Genomic DNA, 14,886 nt, shown 5'->3' on the forward strand with positions numbered 1-14,886 from the left:
TCCCCTTCAACCTATTGCGCAAGCTTTTACAAAAAACATGGTAGCAGAAGGCCACCGAGCATGCTGAGAATGCGGTGCAATGAACTGGATGGTACGTAGTTCTAGGTAGGAGTGTGACGATTGACGGTAATTATGACATCACAAGCAACCATTACCTTAAATGTTTTTTGTTGAAACAATGTCAGTTTCACCACAGATAGAGTGCGTGGTGGATTCGTTTTCACCAGCAGTTATGTAGACCATATAAAAGTACACATGCCAATATGTTGGCTATTCCAACCTCAATAATGTAATCATACAGTTAACATAAATAGAAAAAAGCAGTGTGACGCCATTCTAATTTGTGTCTGTAACGCTACAAATTTCACACGAGATCTAAAATCGAAATTCATTACATTGTTGTGCTTTGCCTTGTCTTTAAAACATATATCGGTATGTTAATTTATAGATCCGTTTATGTTTATTAAAAGCAAAAAACATTACAAAAAGGCTGATATGCAATACCCTGTCCGGGCAAGTCCTGGTCAGTACTGAGGATGTGATGCGGAAAATGGTTTTACTCAGTAGGGGTCGCGCTACCCCCACTCTTAGGCCCTGTCCACACTATACCTTTAAACCGTTTTAGTTACCTGTAAATCGGTCTAAAAGTGCTAAATGTACAGTATAATATTGCACTGGAGACCACCTCAAGGGAAAAAATACAGTGTATGGTTGGATACTATGAATTTCCACTGTTCATTGCGCTGCTAGGTGCTGTAACCGAACTTTTAGTGTGTGTACGCATTAATGAAACGGCAATTCAATGTGGACGCTTTGTTGAGCTGGATTAGTTAGAATGGTTTTGAGTACGGTTCTCGAGATCGGTTATGTTGCCAGTGGTTAAATATTTATCAATATTTGATTTTACTAGTATCCAGCTAACCAACTGCTGTTGGATTTACATAGCCCACCGATCAGCTTACTCCCAAATGTGCTTACTGCATGAAAAACAATGATCCTAAAGACTAACCGCGCTCAGTATAATAAGGGCTTTATCTTATGAGTGCTGGTCTGAATTGTAAATTCAAATACACATATACAAATTCAAATTCTTATTGTATCTGTTCAGCTGCCAGCCGCACATTCCTCTTAACACCTGCCCGTTATCCCCATTGATTTATAACCGTAACCCACACATACAAGTATAGGTTTAAATATACTGAACATCCGTTATAACAATGCCATCTTACAGGATGCCAAAAAAAAAAAGAAAAGACGTGTCAGTTAGCGATGTGAAAAGGCCTTTTTTCAGTTATGGTGTTAAACCGTTGGCAACTGTCATGTAATATTTAATTGTGTTTGTATTATTATTGAATTTTTTTCCAGTAAAATATTCAGTGAATGTACAAATGCAGAGTAACAGATTTTGAATATGATTTAAAACCTGGAACTGTGTTCGCTTCTTTTGTTTCCTCCCGGGGGTTCCATGACATCAACACTTTCATGTAGAGCCTGCAAGCAACCACAGTCTGATGTGTACCAAGGCAGGGGAGGAAGTAGAAAGGGGTCTGTTTTATTCATTTTTTTTAACTGTCATACATTGAATAAGGGAGGGCGCAAAAGAGAAAAATACAGGCAGGTTCTGGCTGTAGGCTGGCAGCAGTAAGTCTGTGAGCTGGCAGACGGAGTAATCACTTTGGCTCGGGGATTGTACTATTGGAGAAAGAAAGACACACAAATCTGACTCGGATATGTTATATATGTATACGTTAACCTACACTGAGTAAGGAAACAAGCGGACATCGGGATAAGAGACTGACTGATTTGGGGGGTATTTCAATTTTTTTTAAAAAGCAGAAACTAATTTATAATTTATATATAATATATATATTATATATATATATATATATATATATATATATATATATATATATATATATAATCTTTACAATACAATTTAAAATGATTATTCAACACTGTAAGCGCCATCGCCACGCTTCTTGTTAGTTACCGAGGACCAGTTCCTTATTTTTCGGTGTAGTCGAATTGATGGTGTGCATGCAAGTTAAATAAACTGCATAAATACATAATCGCGCTATTTTAGTATAAAAAGACATTGCACAATGTAGCTTCTAATTGCCGTTTTAAAAGTGCACTGTAGATTTAGGGCACTGGATATGAAGACTTGCAATTGGCAACAGTTCCAGAGTTGGTGTCGTGGTTAGAGCGTCTGTTTTTGAGTGTGTGTTAAATTGAGAAAGATGGTTGAGTTAGGAGACGACTGACACAGTGAATGTGTTTTGTTGTTTTGTTTTTTCCTTTTTGTCGTCGGGAAACAAACATTTTATTATATTGCTTAAATTGATATTTGAAACGGGTATCTCGAGTAACAAGTAGTATATATATATATTTTTTTATTTACATAGGCTACTGTGAATCAAAAAGTGTTACATTTCCCGTCCCGTGGTTTTAAATCTCTTTTCTTAATTCAAAGAATATAGTTTTTACAGGTGTATCTTATTTGTACGTTGTTGTCTAAACAGTGCCCCAGGATTTATACTACTGGTTAACTGTAAATAGATGTATGCATTTTAATGTGTGTCACAGTTTGTCAATTATGTTTGGTTGTGTTAATTGGGGTTCATTGCAGATTGTTTGTTTGGTTTATAATTGTGTTTCCTGCTGCCTTTAATTGATCGGCATTTGTGAGAAAAACAAACAACAAATGTGATTTAAGCTGCCAGGAGGTGTCTTTACTTGCAATCAGAAGACCGTTTACAACTACAGGGTAAGAGAAAGCTTACCGTCTAAATATTGTTTATGCACAATATGATGATTATATCAGTAATGCAAGGATTCCAGAAGTAGGGGATTCACCTACGTTCATCTGCAGCATGTAGCTTTCACAGCAAGACTATAGAGAGTATGTACACTGGCATGCCTAAATACTTTCTGTTGAAACACTGAACGTCAGATTTACTTGCTTTAAAATTAGCCTTCATTCCAGACATATGCCTTAAGGGTTTTTTTCAATTATTAGGTGGTTATCCAATTTATGGAATTCACGAACATTTGCCCCAGGGTATGATTTTACCTGGTGTCAAGATATTACTCCAGAATGTGAAAGATTTTTCAAATGAAGTGGTTCAAAACAGTGTCCAAGGTTTTTTTTTTTTTGTGCTATATTAAAAACAAAGTGTTGTATTTAGTTGACTACAGCTCTGTCAAGTCTAAAAATAAATACCTTGCATTGCCAGTCATTATAAAATTAAATCAATATATGTCCTTAAAGTGAGATTTATAAAATTTTGAAAATTCTTAGAGGAAAAAAAAATGGTCCCAAAAGAGTTGTTTCATATATAAATACCCATCTCTCTCTCTCTCTCTCTCTCTCTCTCTCTCTCTCTCTCTCTCTATCTATATATATATATATATATATATATATATATATATATATATATATATATATATAATATAATCTATATATAATATTATAATGGTAAAGAAAGTACATCATATACTGTATATAATCTGCTGTCATAGCAAGCACAGTGTATGCCATGCGTCTGTCCTCCCTCCTGGCCTTATTCAGGCCTGCACTTCCTTTAATCCTGGGGCTTTCCTTGGGGTGCAGCCTCAGTCTGCTGACCGTGTCCTGGACACAGGGGGACACTGATGAACCCTGTGGGGATGGGCTTGTAAATGGAGGGCTGTTTGCTGGAAACCAGGGACACAACACTAAAGGTGGCAACGAGGCAGGTGGAGAGAATGAAGATTTCCAGCCACACATTGTTCCTTATTACAGGGACCCCAACAAACTGCACAAAAAGGTCTTTAGGTGAGTAAACGCCACCAACAAGGCTGGAAATAAGATTCCCATTGAATAGCAGATTGAGACGTGCCAGGTTTTACTGTGAACCTCGCTGGGGGAAATCTTACAGTAGATGGGTCTAATTAAGCATGTATTTATATCCCTGCGCCAATACTTAGTCTGTTTAGTTCCCTGTTCGTTTTTCACTGAGAAACAAGGGTCACTTCGTCACGTCAAGACTCTTATTGCATAGCAGTTTCACCCATTCCAGGTTTTACTACAAGCTTGATTAGCCACAGTCTGTATGTAACTAGCTCTGGTGTGTCTTATTAAACTCATAGTAAAACCAGGAATGGATCAAACTTCAATGCAATGGGATTCTTATTGCCATCCCTAGATGAGAAGTTCTGTGTCTGTATTCAATTAAGCCTTGCCTAATGTTAACACAATAAGGTTGCATTTTTGTTAATGCAAGGATTTGTGCTTTCTCATGTCTGGAAGTTTGATTCAGTAGTGTCAGAGAATTTGAGGCACAAATAGCCTTATATGTTTTTTGATTGAAACAATTCACAATGTGTGATTTACTTATTGTAGGTACTGGAGGAGTGTGAAAGACTTGTTTAGTGACAGTTCGCCTGGCCAGAGAGTGCAGTGGGATTTTTAATGTCCACCATTTAGACAGAAGGCCACTGGGGACTAAACCTTCAACAATGAAGAGTATGATTCTTTATAAAAAATATAAAGCACTGTTGTGATAATGTAAGCACTGCAGAAAGTTTTGGTACGATTCTGTAACAATTAGTTCCAGGACAATATTTGCACCATTTTAAAAAAAAAAAAAAAAGTCTTCCAAACAAAATTCCACATATACAAACCTTGCACACACAGTGGTGTGCAATAAACTGCTGAAAGCTTTGTACTGGACTAAATCCTTTTTTTTTTTTTGGTCCCCCTTCCACAGGACGCGGTACATCCACACAGAGCTGGGTATACGAGAGCGCCTTCTAGTGGGAATCCTGACATCACGGGCCACGCTGACCACGCTGGCAGTGGCGGTGAACCGCACGGTGGCACACTACTTCCACAAGACCTTCTTTTTTACAGGGGTTCGGAGCCCCAAGATACCCCACGGCATGCAGGTGGTGGCTCACGGGGACGATCGGCCTGTCTGGCTGATGTATGAAACGGTGCGCTACCTCCACCAGCACTTCGGGGGAGACTATGACTGGTTCTACCTGGCGCAGGACGACACTTACACGCAGGCAGAGCGGCTAAGCCAGCTGGTGAGCCATCTCAGCGCCGGGCAGGACCTGTACCTGGGACGCGCTGAGGAGTTCATTGGTGGAGACGAGCACGCCCGCTACTGCCACGGAGGCTATGGCTACCTGCTGTCCCGCAGCCTACTGGCCCGCCTGCAGCCGCACCTGGACACCTGCCGTAACGACATCCTGAGTGTGCGGCCCGACGAGTGGCTCGGCCGCTGCATCATCGACTCCCTGGGGCTGAGCTGTGTGGAGGTGCACCAGGTGAGGAGACGCAGAATGTGTTGGTCCGGTGTTTGCTTTGAATAACAGTGCTTCACATTGGTAACACTGTTATTTGTCTGACTGTGGATCTGTTGTACCACGTGGGATTGGAGGCACTGAAGAACTACGTGTGTTTTTGAATGCAAGAATAACACAAGAAGTGTAGCTCAAAATGTGCTGAAGCATATTAAGAGTAGGAGCAATAGATACATGATGCTACAGTAAAAAGACTTCAGCTGATGACATGCAAGCAGGAGCAAACTTAGTGAAACGTTTTAGGTAGTTTTTTTGTGAAGGGGGCAGGGTGAGGGATGTTTGTATCATATGGAAATTATGTCACCATAAAGTTAGCTATACTGTTTAAGTATTGTGCAGGCTGCTATGCAAGACACCAGCTGATTTTCATCCATTCAAGGTCAGAATGGCTAGAAGCTCTGATGTCTCATGGCTATTAGCTTACACTGTACCTTATACTATATTCTCTAACAATTTATCATCTATCCCCTAATTGATTTTTAAAATATATATTTTTTAGAAAACTTAACATGGTAGAATTATGCATGAAATATTCAAAGGGGATAGGGATGGAAAAGGGAATATGTTAATTATTCACTTCATAACCTCTAAAACCTGATGTGGCGTGGCCCTCGAAGAACGGAGTTGTGCACCCCTGCTGTTGCATTTAAAATAAATTAAAAAAAAAAAAAAATGATGCTAATTATAACAAGACCCAGAGCTTGATACAAATCGATGCAAACCACAGATACGACGTGCAATATGTTCTGCTGTTTAGTTGCTCTCTGGTTTTCCTCAACAGGAGATGCAGTATCGGTATTTTGAGCTTGGGAAGAACGCTGACCCTGAACGCGAGGACAGTGCTGCATTTAAAAACGCCTTCACAGTCCATCCCGTCTCCGACCCCACGCTGATGTATCGGCTGCACAAGCGCTTCAGTCAGATCGAGCTTGAGAGGACCAACCTTCAGATCCAGCAACTACAGGCAAGTCCTAAGCTTTCCCTGCTTCACTCAAATTATTAGTCAAGAAAAAAAAAAAAACACTTTGTGAAACAACATATCTTGTTATAATTGTATGATTATACATACAAGTTAGTGCCATCGGTGTGATTTTATTTATTGTCAAAAATAAATCTGGGCTATCAAAAGAGAAGTATATAGAGATGTCTTCCTTTTCCAAATTACTATGACTGAGATTGCAAATGGTCTGTATAAAAGATGCAAGCTGTGGGGTTTTTAGCTTCCAGGAAAAGCCAGAGTCATGCAAATGTTGCTTTGCAATGGGAGCCTTCAGTTAGGCCGTATGGAAACTACGTTCAGTAACTTAAAGAAATGTGTGTTTCCTACCTCCCATTCTCTTCATATTTCTGAGGTTATGGTTGGGCTCTGTCAGTAAAGTAGATGTGAAAGTTTTTAGTCGAGTGACTTAATAGTATTTAGGGAAATTCATTTGTTTCTCATCTTAGTATTTCTCAAATGCACACTGGATGTTTCAGTCTATTAATATACAAAGTTTACAGTAAATCAGTGGTTAGCGTAAAATGAACTTGCTGTTCAAAGTCTAATATTAAGATTAATATAGGAGGCTGTGTGGTGCGGTGGTTAAAGGGCTTGTAACCAGGAGGTCCCCGGTTCAAATCCCACTTGTTCAAGGTCACACAGTGAGTCTGTAAGTCACTTAACCTCCTTGTGCTCCGTCTTTCTGGTGAAACGTTGTTGTATTATCAATAATAATAATAAAGATCTGGTTTAATGGGAGTGTGGTTAGTGGTGGAAGCAGGGAACTATAAAGCAGGAGATCCTTGGTTTAAATCTCAGCTTAGCTTTTGGCAGAGTCACGGACAACTTTAAACTGAGCGGGAACGAAAGCTGGGCAGCCCTGTGAAATTTCAGCTGTTGGTAGGAAATTAAATGTTTCACAGAACATTTTCATTTTATAATAAATACAAAATAATAATAATAATTTCAATCGTTGCAAAAGACATTTGTATACCTGTATACGTTAAACATCTTTAGCTGATTCTAACTTTATTCCAAATTCCCTTTTAAACATATTTAATCAAAACCATGAAATAGACCAAATAGAACAGAATAATGTAGTCCATAATAATTGCATGAATTCTGGGACCTGAATTAAGACTATGCTGTAGTTTCAACACAGTTTACATACATTTTATTTTAAAAAATTGACATTTCTTACAAGTTTTTGTTTTGTATTAATGTTATGAATCCTTCTTTTATACTGTTTTATAGCTCCAGATCGGTAACCTCAGTTCGTTGACACCAGAGGGGAAGGCAGGGACCACCTGGCCCATTGGCATCAACTCTCCCTTCAAGCCCAAAACCCGTTTTGAGGTGATTAACTGGGAGTACTTCACAGAGGAACACATCTACCCCTGCATCGATGGGGCTCCCAAGTGTGAACTACGGGGGGCAGACCAGGCAGATGTAAGTGATGTGGTGGAGACGGCTGTGAAGAGGCTGAACGAGCACTACCAGCCCGTCCTGCGCTTTCGCAAGCAGCGTCTGCTAAATGGCTACCGGCGCTTCGACCCCACACGGGGCATGGAGTACACCCTGGACTTGGCCCTGGAGGCCTTCACTCAGAAGGGACACAGCCAGGTGATAGCCAAACGGGTGGGCCTCTTGCGGCCGCTTAGCTCCATCGAGATCATCCCCATGCCCTACGTGACAGAGGCCACCAGGGTGCAGGTCATCCTTCCTGTCACGGCCCACGAGCAAGACTACGTGGGTAACTTCCTGGACATGTACGTGATGAATGCTCTGGACACCCATGACAATGTGCTCCTGACCTTCCTCTTCATCTACGAACCCTTCGATGCCCAGATGGTCAGCCAGAATGATGTCTTTGCTGGGATCAAGTCCATGATTGGCGAGGTGGAGAAACGATATGCAGATGTCAAGATCCTCTGGATCAGCGTCAAGACTGAGGTCCCCTCTCAGGTCAAACTGATGGACATCATTTCCAAGAAGCACCCCGTTGACACTCTGTTCTTTCTGGCTAGTGTCTGGACAGAAGTCAACACCGACTTCCTCAACAGGTGCCGGATGAACGCAATCAGCAACTGGCAGGTCTTCTTCCCTATCCACTTCCAGGAGTACAGCCCAGCCATCGTGTATCGTGACCAACAGCCCTCTGTTGCTTCCTCCTCGGCCGCCGAGTCGCTGAAGGATGGCCATTTTGACCGCTACGTCTTTGAAGAGGCCTGCTTCTACAACGCAGACTACATGGCTGCACGCACCAAGATGGCGGCCGACATCCTGGACAACGATGAGATGTTGGAAAGCATGGATGTCTACGAGATGTTCATTCACTACTCCAGTCTACACGTCTTCCGTGCTGTTGAGCCTGCTCTGATGCAGAAGTACATCCGCAGAACGTGCAATCCTCGCTTCAGTGAGGACATCTACCACCGCTGCGTGCTGAGCAACCTGGAGGGGCTGGCCTCCCGATCACACTTGGCTATGGCCCTGTTTGAACAGGAGCAGGCCAACAGCACTTAAAGCAACTCTGTACGGGCACGCCGCCACACATTTGCAACTCCAGCATATTAAATTCAATAACTGAACACTTTTGAAACTGGATGGACCTGTTACTAATAAGATTAGGAAACCCTGGTCTTACTGCTCAACCCTGGTCTAAACTGGAAAGCAAAAGAGAAGTACATACTCCCAGGGTTCTCCCCAGGAATTCTGTACAGCCGGACGGCAGAGCGTTATACCCAAGAGCACTTTTAACGGAAAAATTACCATAAGTATATTATCCGACAAAGAATTTGAATAACGTGTGCGTTTCATTGACTATATCTGGTTGCTTTTTTACTTTTTACTTTTTATTAAAAAAAATTTCTTTAAGTTTTCAGGGCATTTTGTTAATGCACATCTATTTTAGTTTTTCGCTGTTCTACATTTTTTTAATGCAACTGTTAAATTTTAAACATTTTTTCACACAGTTGTACTCTCACACGTTTGGTCACCATCATAAATGTTGCATGAAACCAGAATGTAATAATCTAGCACTTCTGAACTTAAGCATTTATATGTTGGCTTACAAGCGTTCTGTCTGCTAGAAGCGCAATCAATCCTTATTGTTAAAGGCACAGTAGCATCTGCAAGATGGGCGGATCGGGTTTTTTCAGCCGGGCAGTGACAGCCACTTTACCCGGTGGCCCTCCTGGCTGAAAAGGCCTGGGAAGAATCCTGGCTCCACTTTCCTTGTCCTACTTGTATCTGGCTGAGTTGTTGGTTAAAGTGGGCTTCCATCAAAAGGCTAATATTTTACAATATGAAATAGTGTATTGTCTTCATAACACTGTTTAGGCATGGGTGCCCAATGTTTATTAAGAATGCAAGCAGCTGAGCTATATCTACAACCTTTAACAGTTGTTAGTAAGCTATATTAGATCAATTAAGTCCTCTTCATTATCATTTCAATGCTAGCAAAATCTCCCAATTTTACATTTTTGCCTGATTGCCCACTGATATTGGCAAACAAGGAATTCCCTGCAGCTTTTTTTCCCCCCTGATTTCATCTTCCTTTGTTTGGTCTGTTGTCTTTTTTTTTTTTTTTTTTTCATTCCAGTTCATGCTGCTTATTACTCTGCCATTTTCAGGTGCCATATGCCCAGTCCGGTGCCTCTTGCTTGTGACTCTCTATTTTGAAATATTTGCCTTTTTGTTATTTTTAATAAATTATATAAATGATTGATCAAGCCTGGAATACTCTACATTTTAAGTTGTATTTTATTTTTTGCACAATAAGGTCTAGAGACTCATTTCAAACTGCTGGCCTACATCCGTGTACATAGATTGTGTAAGTTAACAAAAACAGCCTGTCAGTACTCTTGTATTAAATTTTGAAAATAAATGAAACATTTGAATATCTGATCACTTTTTTCAGTTTGTGTCTCTGCAAAACAATGGATATAAACCTTTACCACCCCCCCATATTATCTTGGCAAAACCTTTATGTTGAAATATCCCTGCACAGATGCTAGCTGAAATGACCCGGTATCGGTATAAACACATTTCTTAACCCCTAGTCCTCATGAGTACCACTTTAAAGAAAAAATAATGTAATCAATATTTGTTTTAAAAAGCAGCACTCAATGTCTAATGATAGATTTTAAATAATCTGCAATATAATAATATCTTAATTTTTATATGGCACCTTTCATAGTGGACCACCATCACAAAGCACTTTACAGAGGTAAGCTGTGAACTGTGTGCTATCTGCAGAGTCACTTATAATAGGACATTGATTTAACGTCTCATCCACAGGATGGAGCACAAGGAGGTTAAGTGACTTGCTCAAGGTCACAGTGAGTCAGTCGGCAACGGTGAACCGGTGACCTTCTGGTCACAAGCCCTGGACTTTAACCACAGGACCACACTGCCAGCTTACAATTAACATGAAGTTGAGGGAGGAGAGGGTGCAGCAGCAGCTGTGGTGGTTAATTTGAACAAAAACCTGGACTGTTGGGATTAGTTCAAAGATGACAATTTCAACAAACACGTCTTGAAATGTATTTGTTGGCCTAAGTGACCACGTTCTTATTTGTTCTGAGAATGCAATTTAGAAATGATCTTGCCAAAAGTATATCACGCCAAGGAAAGCAATGCATAAGCGAGGGCAGCAGTACTGTGCAGAAGAGTGATTCTTTAATAGGCCATTTGCCAGGTTTATTTTACTCCCCAGTGACTTTTATTTGTCACTGTAATATGTTATAAAGAATACTTTTGTCAGCCTTTACCCTAACATGGCTTGACTCCCAACTAATGTATGTTTGATCTTACAGTCATAAATAACAGTCTTGGTAAAAATGTATACTTTTTATGGCCTGAACAGTCAACATGCTATGTAAATTCTAGACTACTTCGCACTTTGGATTCATCACAGCTTATGAGGGACCAGTAACCGATTCCACTGAGGAGCATTGTGAGGTATGTATGAGGTTATATTGCAGCTAGCCGTTGCCTCATTTATCCTGGATAAAGGAACTCATTCTGAGGGAGATATATTAATACCAATGATTGTGTTTTTTTTTTGCCTGTTTCTCCATTGCCTCAGTGGAAAGTCTTGCCACCCATTTCCCAGAAGAGTCTTAAATAAAATACTGGTCTCCAATGAGATGAGTTTGCAGTTTAATTGCCTTCAAAACTGTTTATCTTACTGGGACTGAAAAGGCATACAGCATCATGAGTTTTGTGTGACAAGCTCTGTTGAAAAAGTTTATTTATTTCTTTGGTGGGGGAGGGTCAAAATGTTTTTCAGTCAACATTCTAAATTTTTTGTTTAATAATTCTATTACACTTTTTACTGTAGCTTATGCAATAAGTTGGCTTCTATCTCCTCTGGCTATGTGGTGGAGAACGAAACGAATGTTTGTGGTATATCATGGAACATTCTGTCCAGACTCACTGTCTGATTCACATGCCTACTTGCTTTTAAGACATGCGCTGTCTGCATGCTGGGGGTGGGTAAGTGTATGGGCAGGGAGGGCATGACAAATCATACCACGCAATAAGTGTATGGGCAGGGGTGGCATGAAAAATCATACCATGCAATAAGTGTATGGGCAGGGGTGGCATGAAAAATCATACCACACAGCAGAAGAATAACACACATGCAGGAGCACTCATAAGTACACCCACTTGACACACTATGAAGACACCCCTTCTTCCACTTGTATATTTTTCATATGTGAAAGAATTTGCTATGACCTGCCTGTAGTGGTGTCTGTTACTTACAGCATCATTTCCATATTGGCAGAATATCGAAATAACTGAGTATTGCAAAGGTATTTAAAAGACAACTGTTTTAATCCTGTTCGGCTAAACACCTCCTTACTTACACCTTGCTATATACAGAGCGAATCAGGAGGGACACACCATTGGGATATATAATACAATTAATCATTCTTTAGTGTGTCTGTAAATACATAGGACCTCCCAGTGGAGTTACTGGAAAGCTAAACCTTTATGAATCTGGCCGATAACCTAATAGCAAGAAATTTGCAAATACACACACACACACACACACAAAAAACAATCTATTTGGTAACTGTTATGTCCTGCAATGAATCAGATCTGATATACTTCTTATGACTCGATCTAAAATGAATAACGCTGGCGTTGTATGCAATACTGACACAACCTATTATAATGAATGGCCCTCTAAGTGAGATGTTGAGGCTATTAAGGCCACTCACTCTAGTCAGAGTACTCTATTGACTCACTGGGTCATATTGCCTAAGTGTTTACGCCAGTCTTTAATGAACTCCTAAGAGGTCAAATGTCTGTTCATTTTACAAAACTAGAACCAAACAACTAAGTAATATAATCCACATTCTCTTCAGTTCTCTCCAGGTGTTTGGTTCTTATTTTGTACATAATTTTTTCTCCTTTCAAAAAAGAGGAGTTCTAAAGACTGGAGGTAACACTTTGAAGATATGGCTCACTATGGCATGAAATCTCTCAAGAGCATTGTATTGTCTAATATTAAATAGCAGAAAGAAATTGCAGAGCAGGATTTTTGGTGTTTACTACAGCTGTCCTGAACACGCTTCATGTGAACACTTTATTGTCCACATGTGTTCCCTGTTCCTTGCTGTTTGTCCAGGTAGTAGCTTGGTCAGTGTTTGCATTGTGTTATATCCCACTGAGATTTTTAAACAATATCTACACACCATACTCCACAATGTTAAGGGGAAAAAAAGTTTTTGTTGAGAAAAAAATGATATATTAAAAATACAAAACTGAAAGATCATAATTGGATAAGCCTCCAACCCCTGAGTTAATACTTGGTGGAAACACCTTTAGCAGCAATTACAGCTGTGAGTCTGTTGGGATAGGTCTCTACCAACTTTGCACACCTAGATTTGGCAATATTTGACCAGTCTTTGTTACAAAACTGTTCAAGCTCTGTCAAGTTCCTTGGGGAGCACTGATGGACAGCAATCTTTAAGTCATGCCACAATTTTTTGATTGGATTTAGGTCAGGGCTCTGACTGGGCCACTTAAGGACATTTACCTTTATGTTCCTTAGCCACTCCAGTGTTGCTTTTGCTGTGTGCTTTGAGTCATTGTCATGCTGAAAGGTGAACTTCCGTCCCAGTTTCACCTTTCTTGCAGAGGGCAGCAGGTTTTCCTCAAGGACTTCTCTGTACTTTGCTCCATTCATTTTCCCTTCTATCCTGACAAGTGCCCCAGTTCCTGCCAATGAGAAACATTCCCATAACACAGTGCTGCCACCACCAAGCTTCACAGTGTGTAGGGACGGTGTTCTTTGGGTGATGCGCTGTGTTGGGTTTGCGCCAAACATAACACTTTGCATTTAGCCAAAAAGTTCCATTTGAGTTTCGTCAGACCACAAAACTTTTTGCCACATGGCTACAAAATCTCCTGAGTGTTTTTTTTTTTTTTTTGCATACTTAAAATAGGATTCAAGGTGGGCTTTCTTGAGTGATGGCTTCCTTCTTGCCACCCTACCATACAGGCCAGATTTTTGGAGTGCTTGGTATATTGTTGTCACATGCACACTTTGACCAGTCTTGGCCATAAAAGCCTGTAGCTCTTGCAAAGTTGCCTCTCTGAGCATTCTCCTTCTTGTTCGGTCATCCAGTTTGGTGGGACAGCCTGATCTAGGCAGGGTCTTGGTGGTGCCATACACCTTCCACCTTGACCGTGCTCCAAGGAATATTCAAAGCCTTTGATATTTTTTTATACCCATCCCCTAATCGGTGCATTTCAACAACTTTGTCCCGGAGTTCTTTTGAAAGCACCTTGGTGCTCATGGTTGAGTCTTTGCATTGAAATGTACTACCCAGCAGAGGGAACCTACAGGAACTGCTGAATGTATCCTGAAATCATGTGAATCACTACAATTTAACACAGGTGGAGGCCACTTAACTTGGTGTGTGATTTTGAAGGTGATTGGCTACACCTGAGCTAATTTAGGATTGCTATTACAAGGGGGGTGGACACTTAACCAACCAAGCTATTTTTGCTTTTATTTTTAATTAATTTTCTACAAATTTCCAGAATATTTTTTCGCTTGGAAGTTGTAGTGTAGGGTGTGTAGATAAATGAAAAAAAAAAATATATTTTAGTGCATTTTAATTCCAGCCTATAAGGCAACAAAAGGTAAAAATTCTGAAAGGGGGTGTAGACTGTGTTTATATATATATATATATATATATATATATATATATATATATATATATATATATATATATATATATATCCATAAATGTCACATGTGTCCCTCTTTACAATATGTCTAGAAAAAATTTATTTTTACAGCCAGCAGGACATGTACTAATCAAAGTATGGACTGGTGGTTATGTAAAGATATAGAAGAGGAAACTCTTCTGAACCTCAAAGGAAGTCTGTTTAGTAGTAGTAGTAGCAGTACTAACAGTTTTTTCTATTATTTTGTTATTAGTAATAGTGAACCTCAACATCACAGAACATTTGTAGAGCTGAGTAGCCTAGAGGTTAGAGAAGAGGACCAGGAGCTAAGAGATTCCAGT

General features: G+C 40.1%; 1 protein-coding gene across 5 annotated transcripts; it reads left to right on the plus strand.

Annotated features, from left to right (window-relative positions):
- The first annotated feature begins 2 nt into the window (after positions 1 to 2).
- Positions 3 to 9,192, plus strand: LOC121314295 (chondroitin sulfate glucuronyltransferase-like). 5 transcript variants are annotated; one of them, XM_041247392.1, is made up of 5 exons: positions 3 to 91; positions 3,485 to 3,817; positions 4,752 to 5,316; positions 6,134 to 6,316; positions 7,586 to 9,192. In XM_041247392.1, exons 2-5 carry the CDS (start codon positions 3,540 to 3,542, stop codon positions 8,855 to 8,857), a joined length of 2,298 nt encoding a protein of 765 aa, XP_041103326.1. In that variant the 5' UTR covers positions 3 to 91; positions 3,485 to 3,539; the 3' UTR covers positions 8,858 to 9,192. The 5 variants fall into 5 exon arrangements, with proteins under 5 accessions (XP_041103326.1, XP_041103328.1, XP_041103329.1 ...); XM_041247394.1 differs by having other exon boundaries at positions 30 to 105; XM_041247395.1 differs by lacking the exon at positions 3 to 91 and adding an exon at positions 104 to 126.
- The last annotated feature ends 5,694 nt before the right edge of the window (positions 9,193 to 14,886 follow it).

Source organism: Polyodon spathula, chromosome 4 (genome assembly GCF_017654505.1).
Source record: "Polyodon spathula isolate WHYD16114869_AA chromosome 4, ASM1765450v1, whole genome shotgun sequence".
NCBI classification, from domain to species: Eukaryota; Metazoa; Chordata; class Actinopteri; order Acipenseriformes; family Polyodontidae; genus Polyodon; species Polyodon spathula.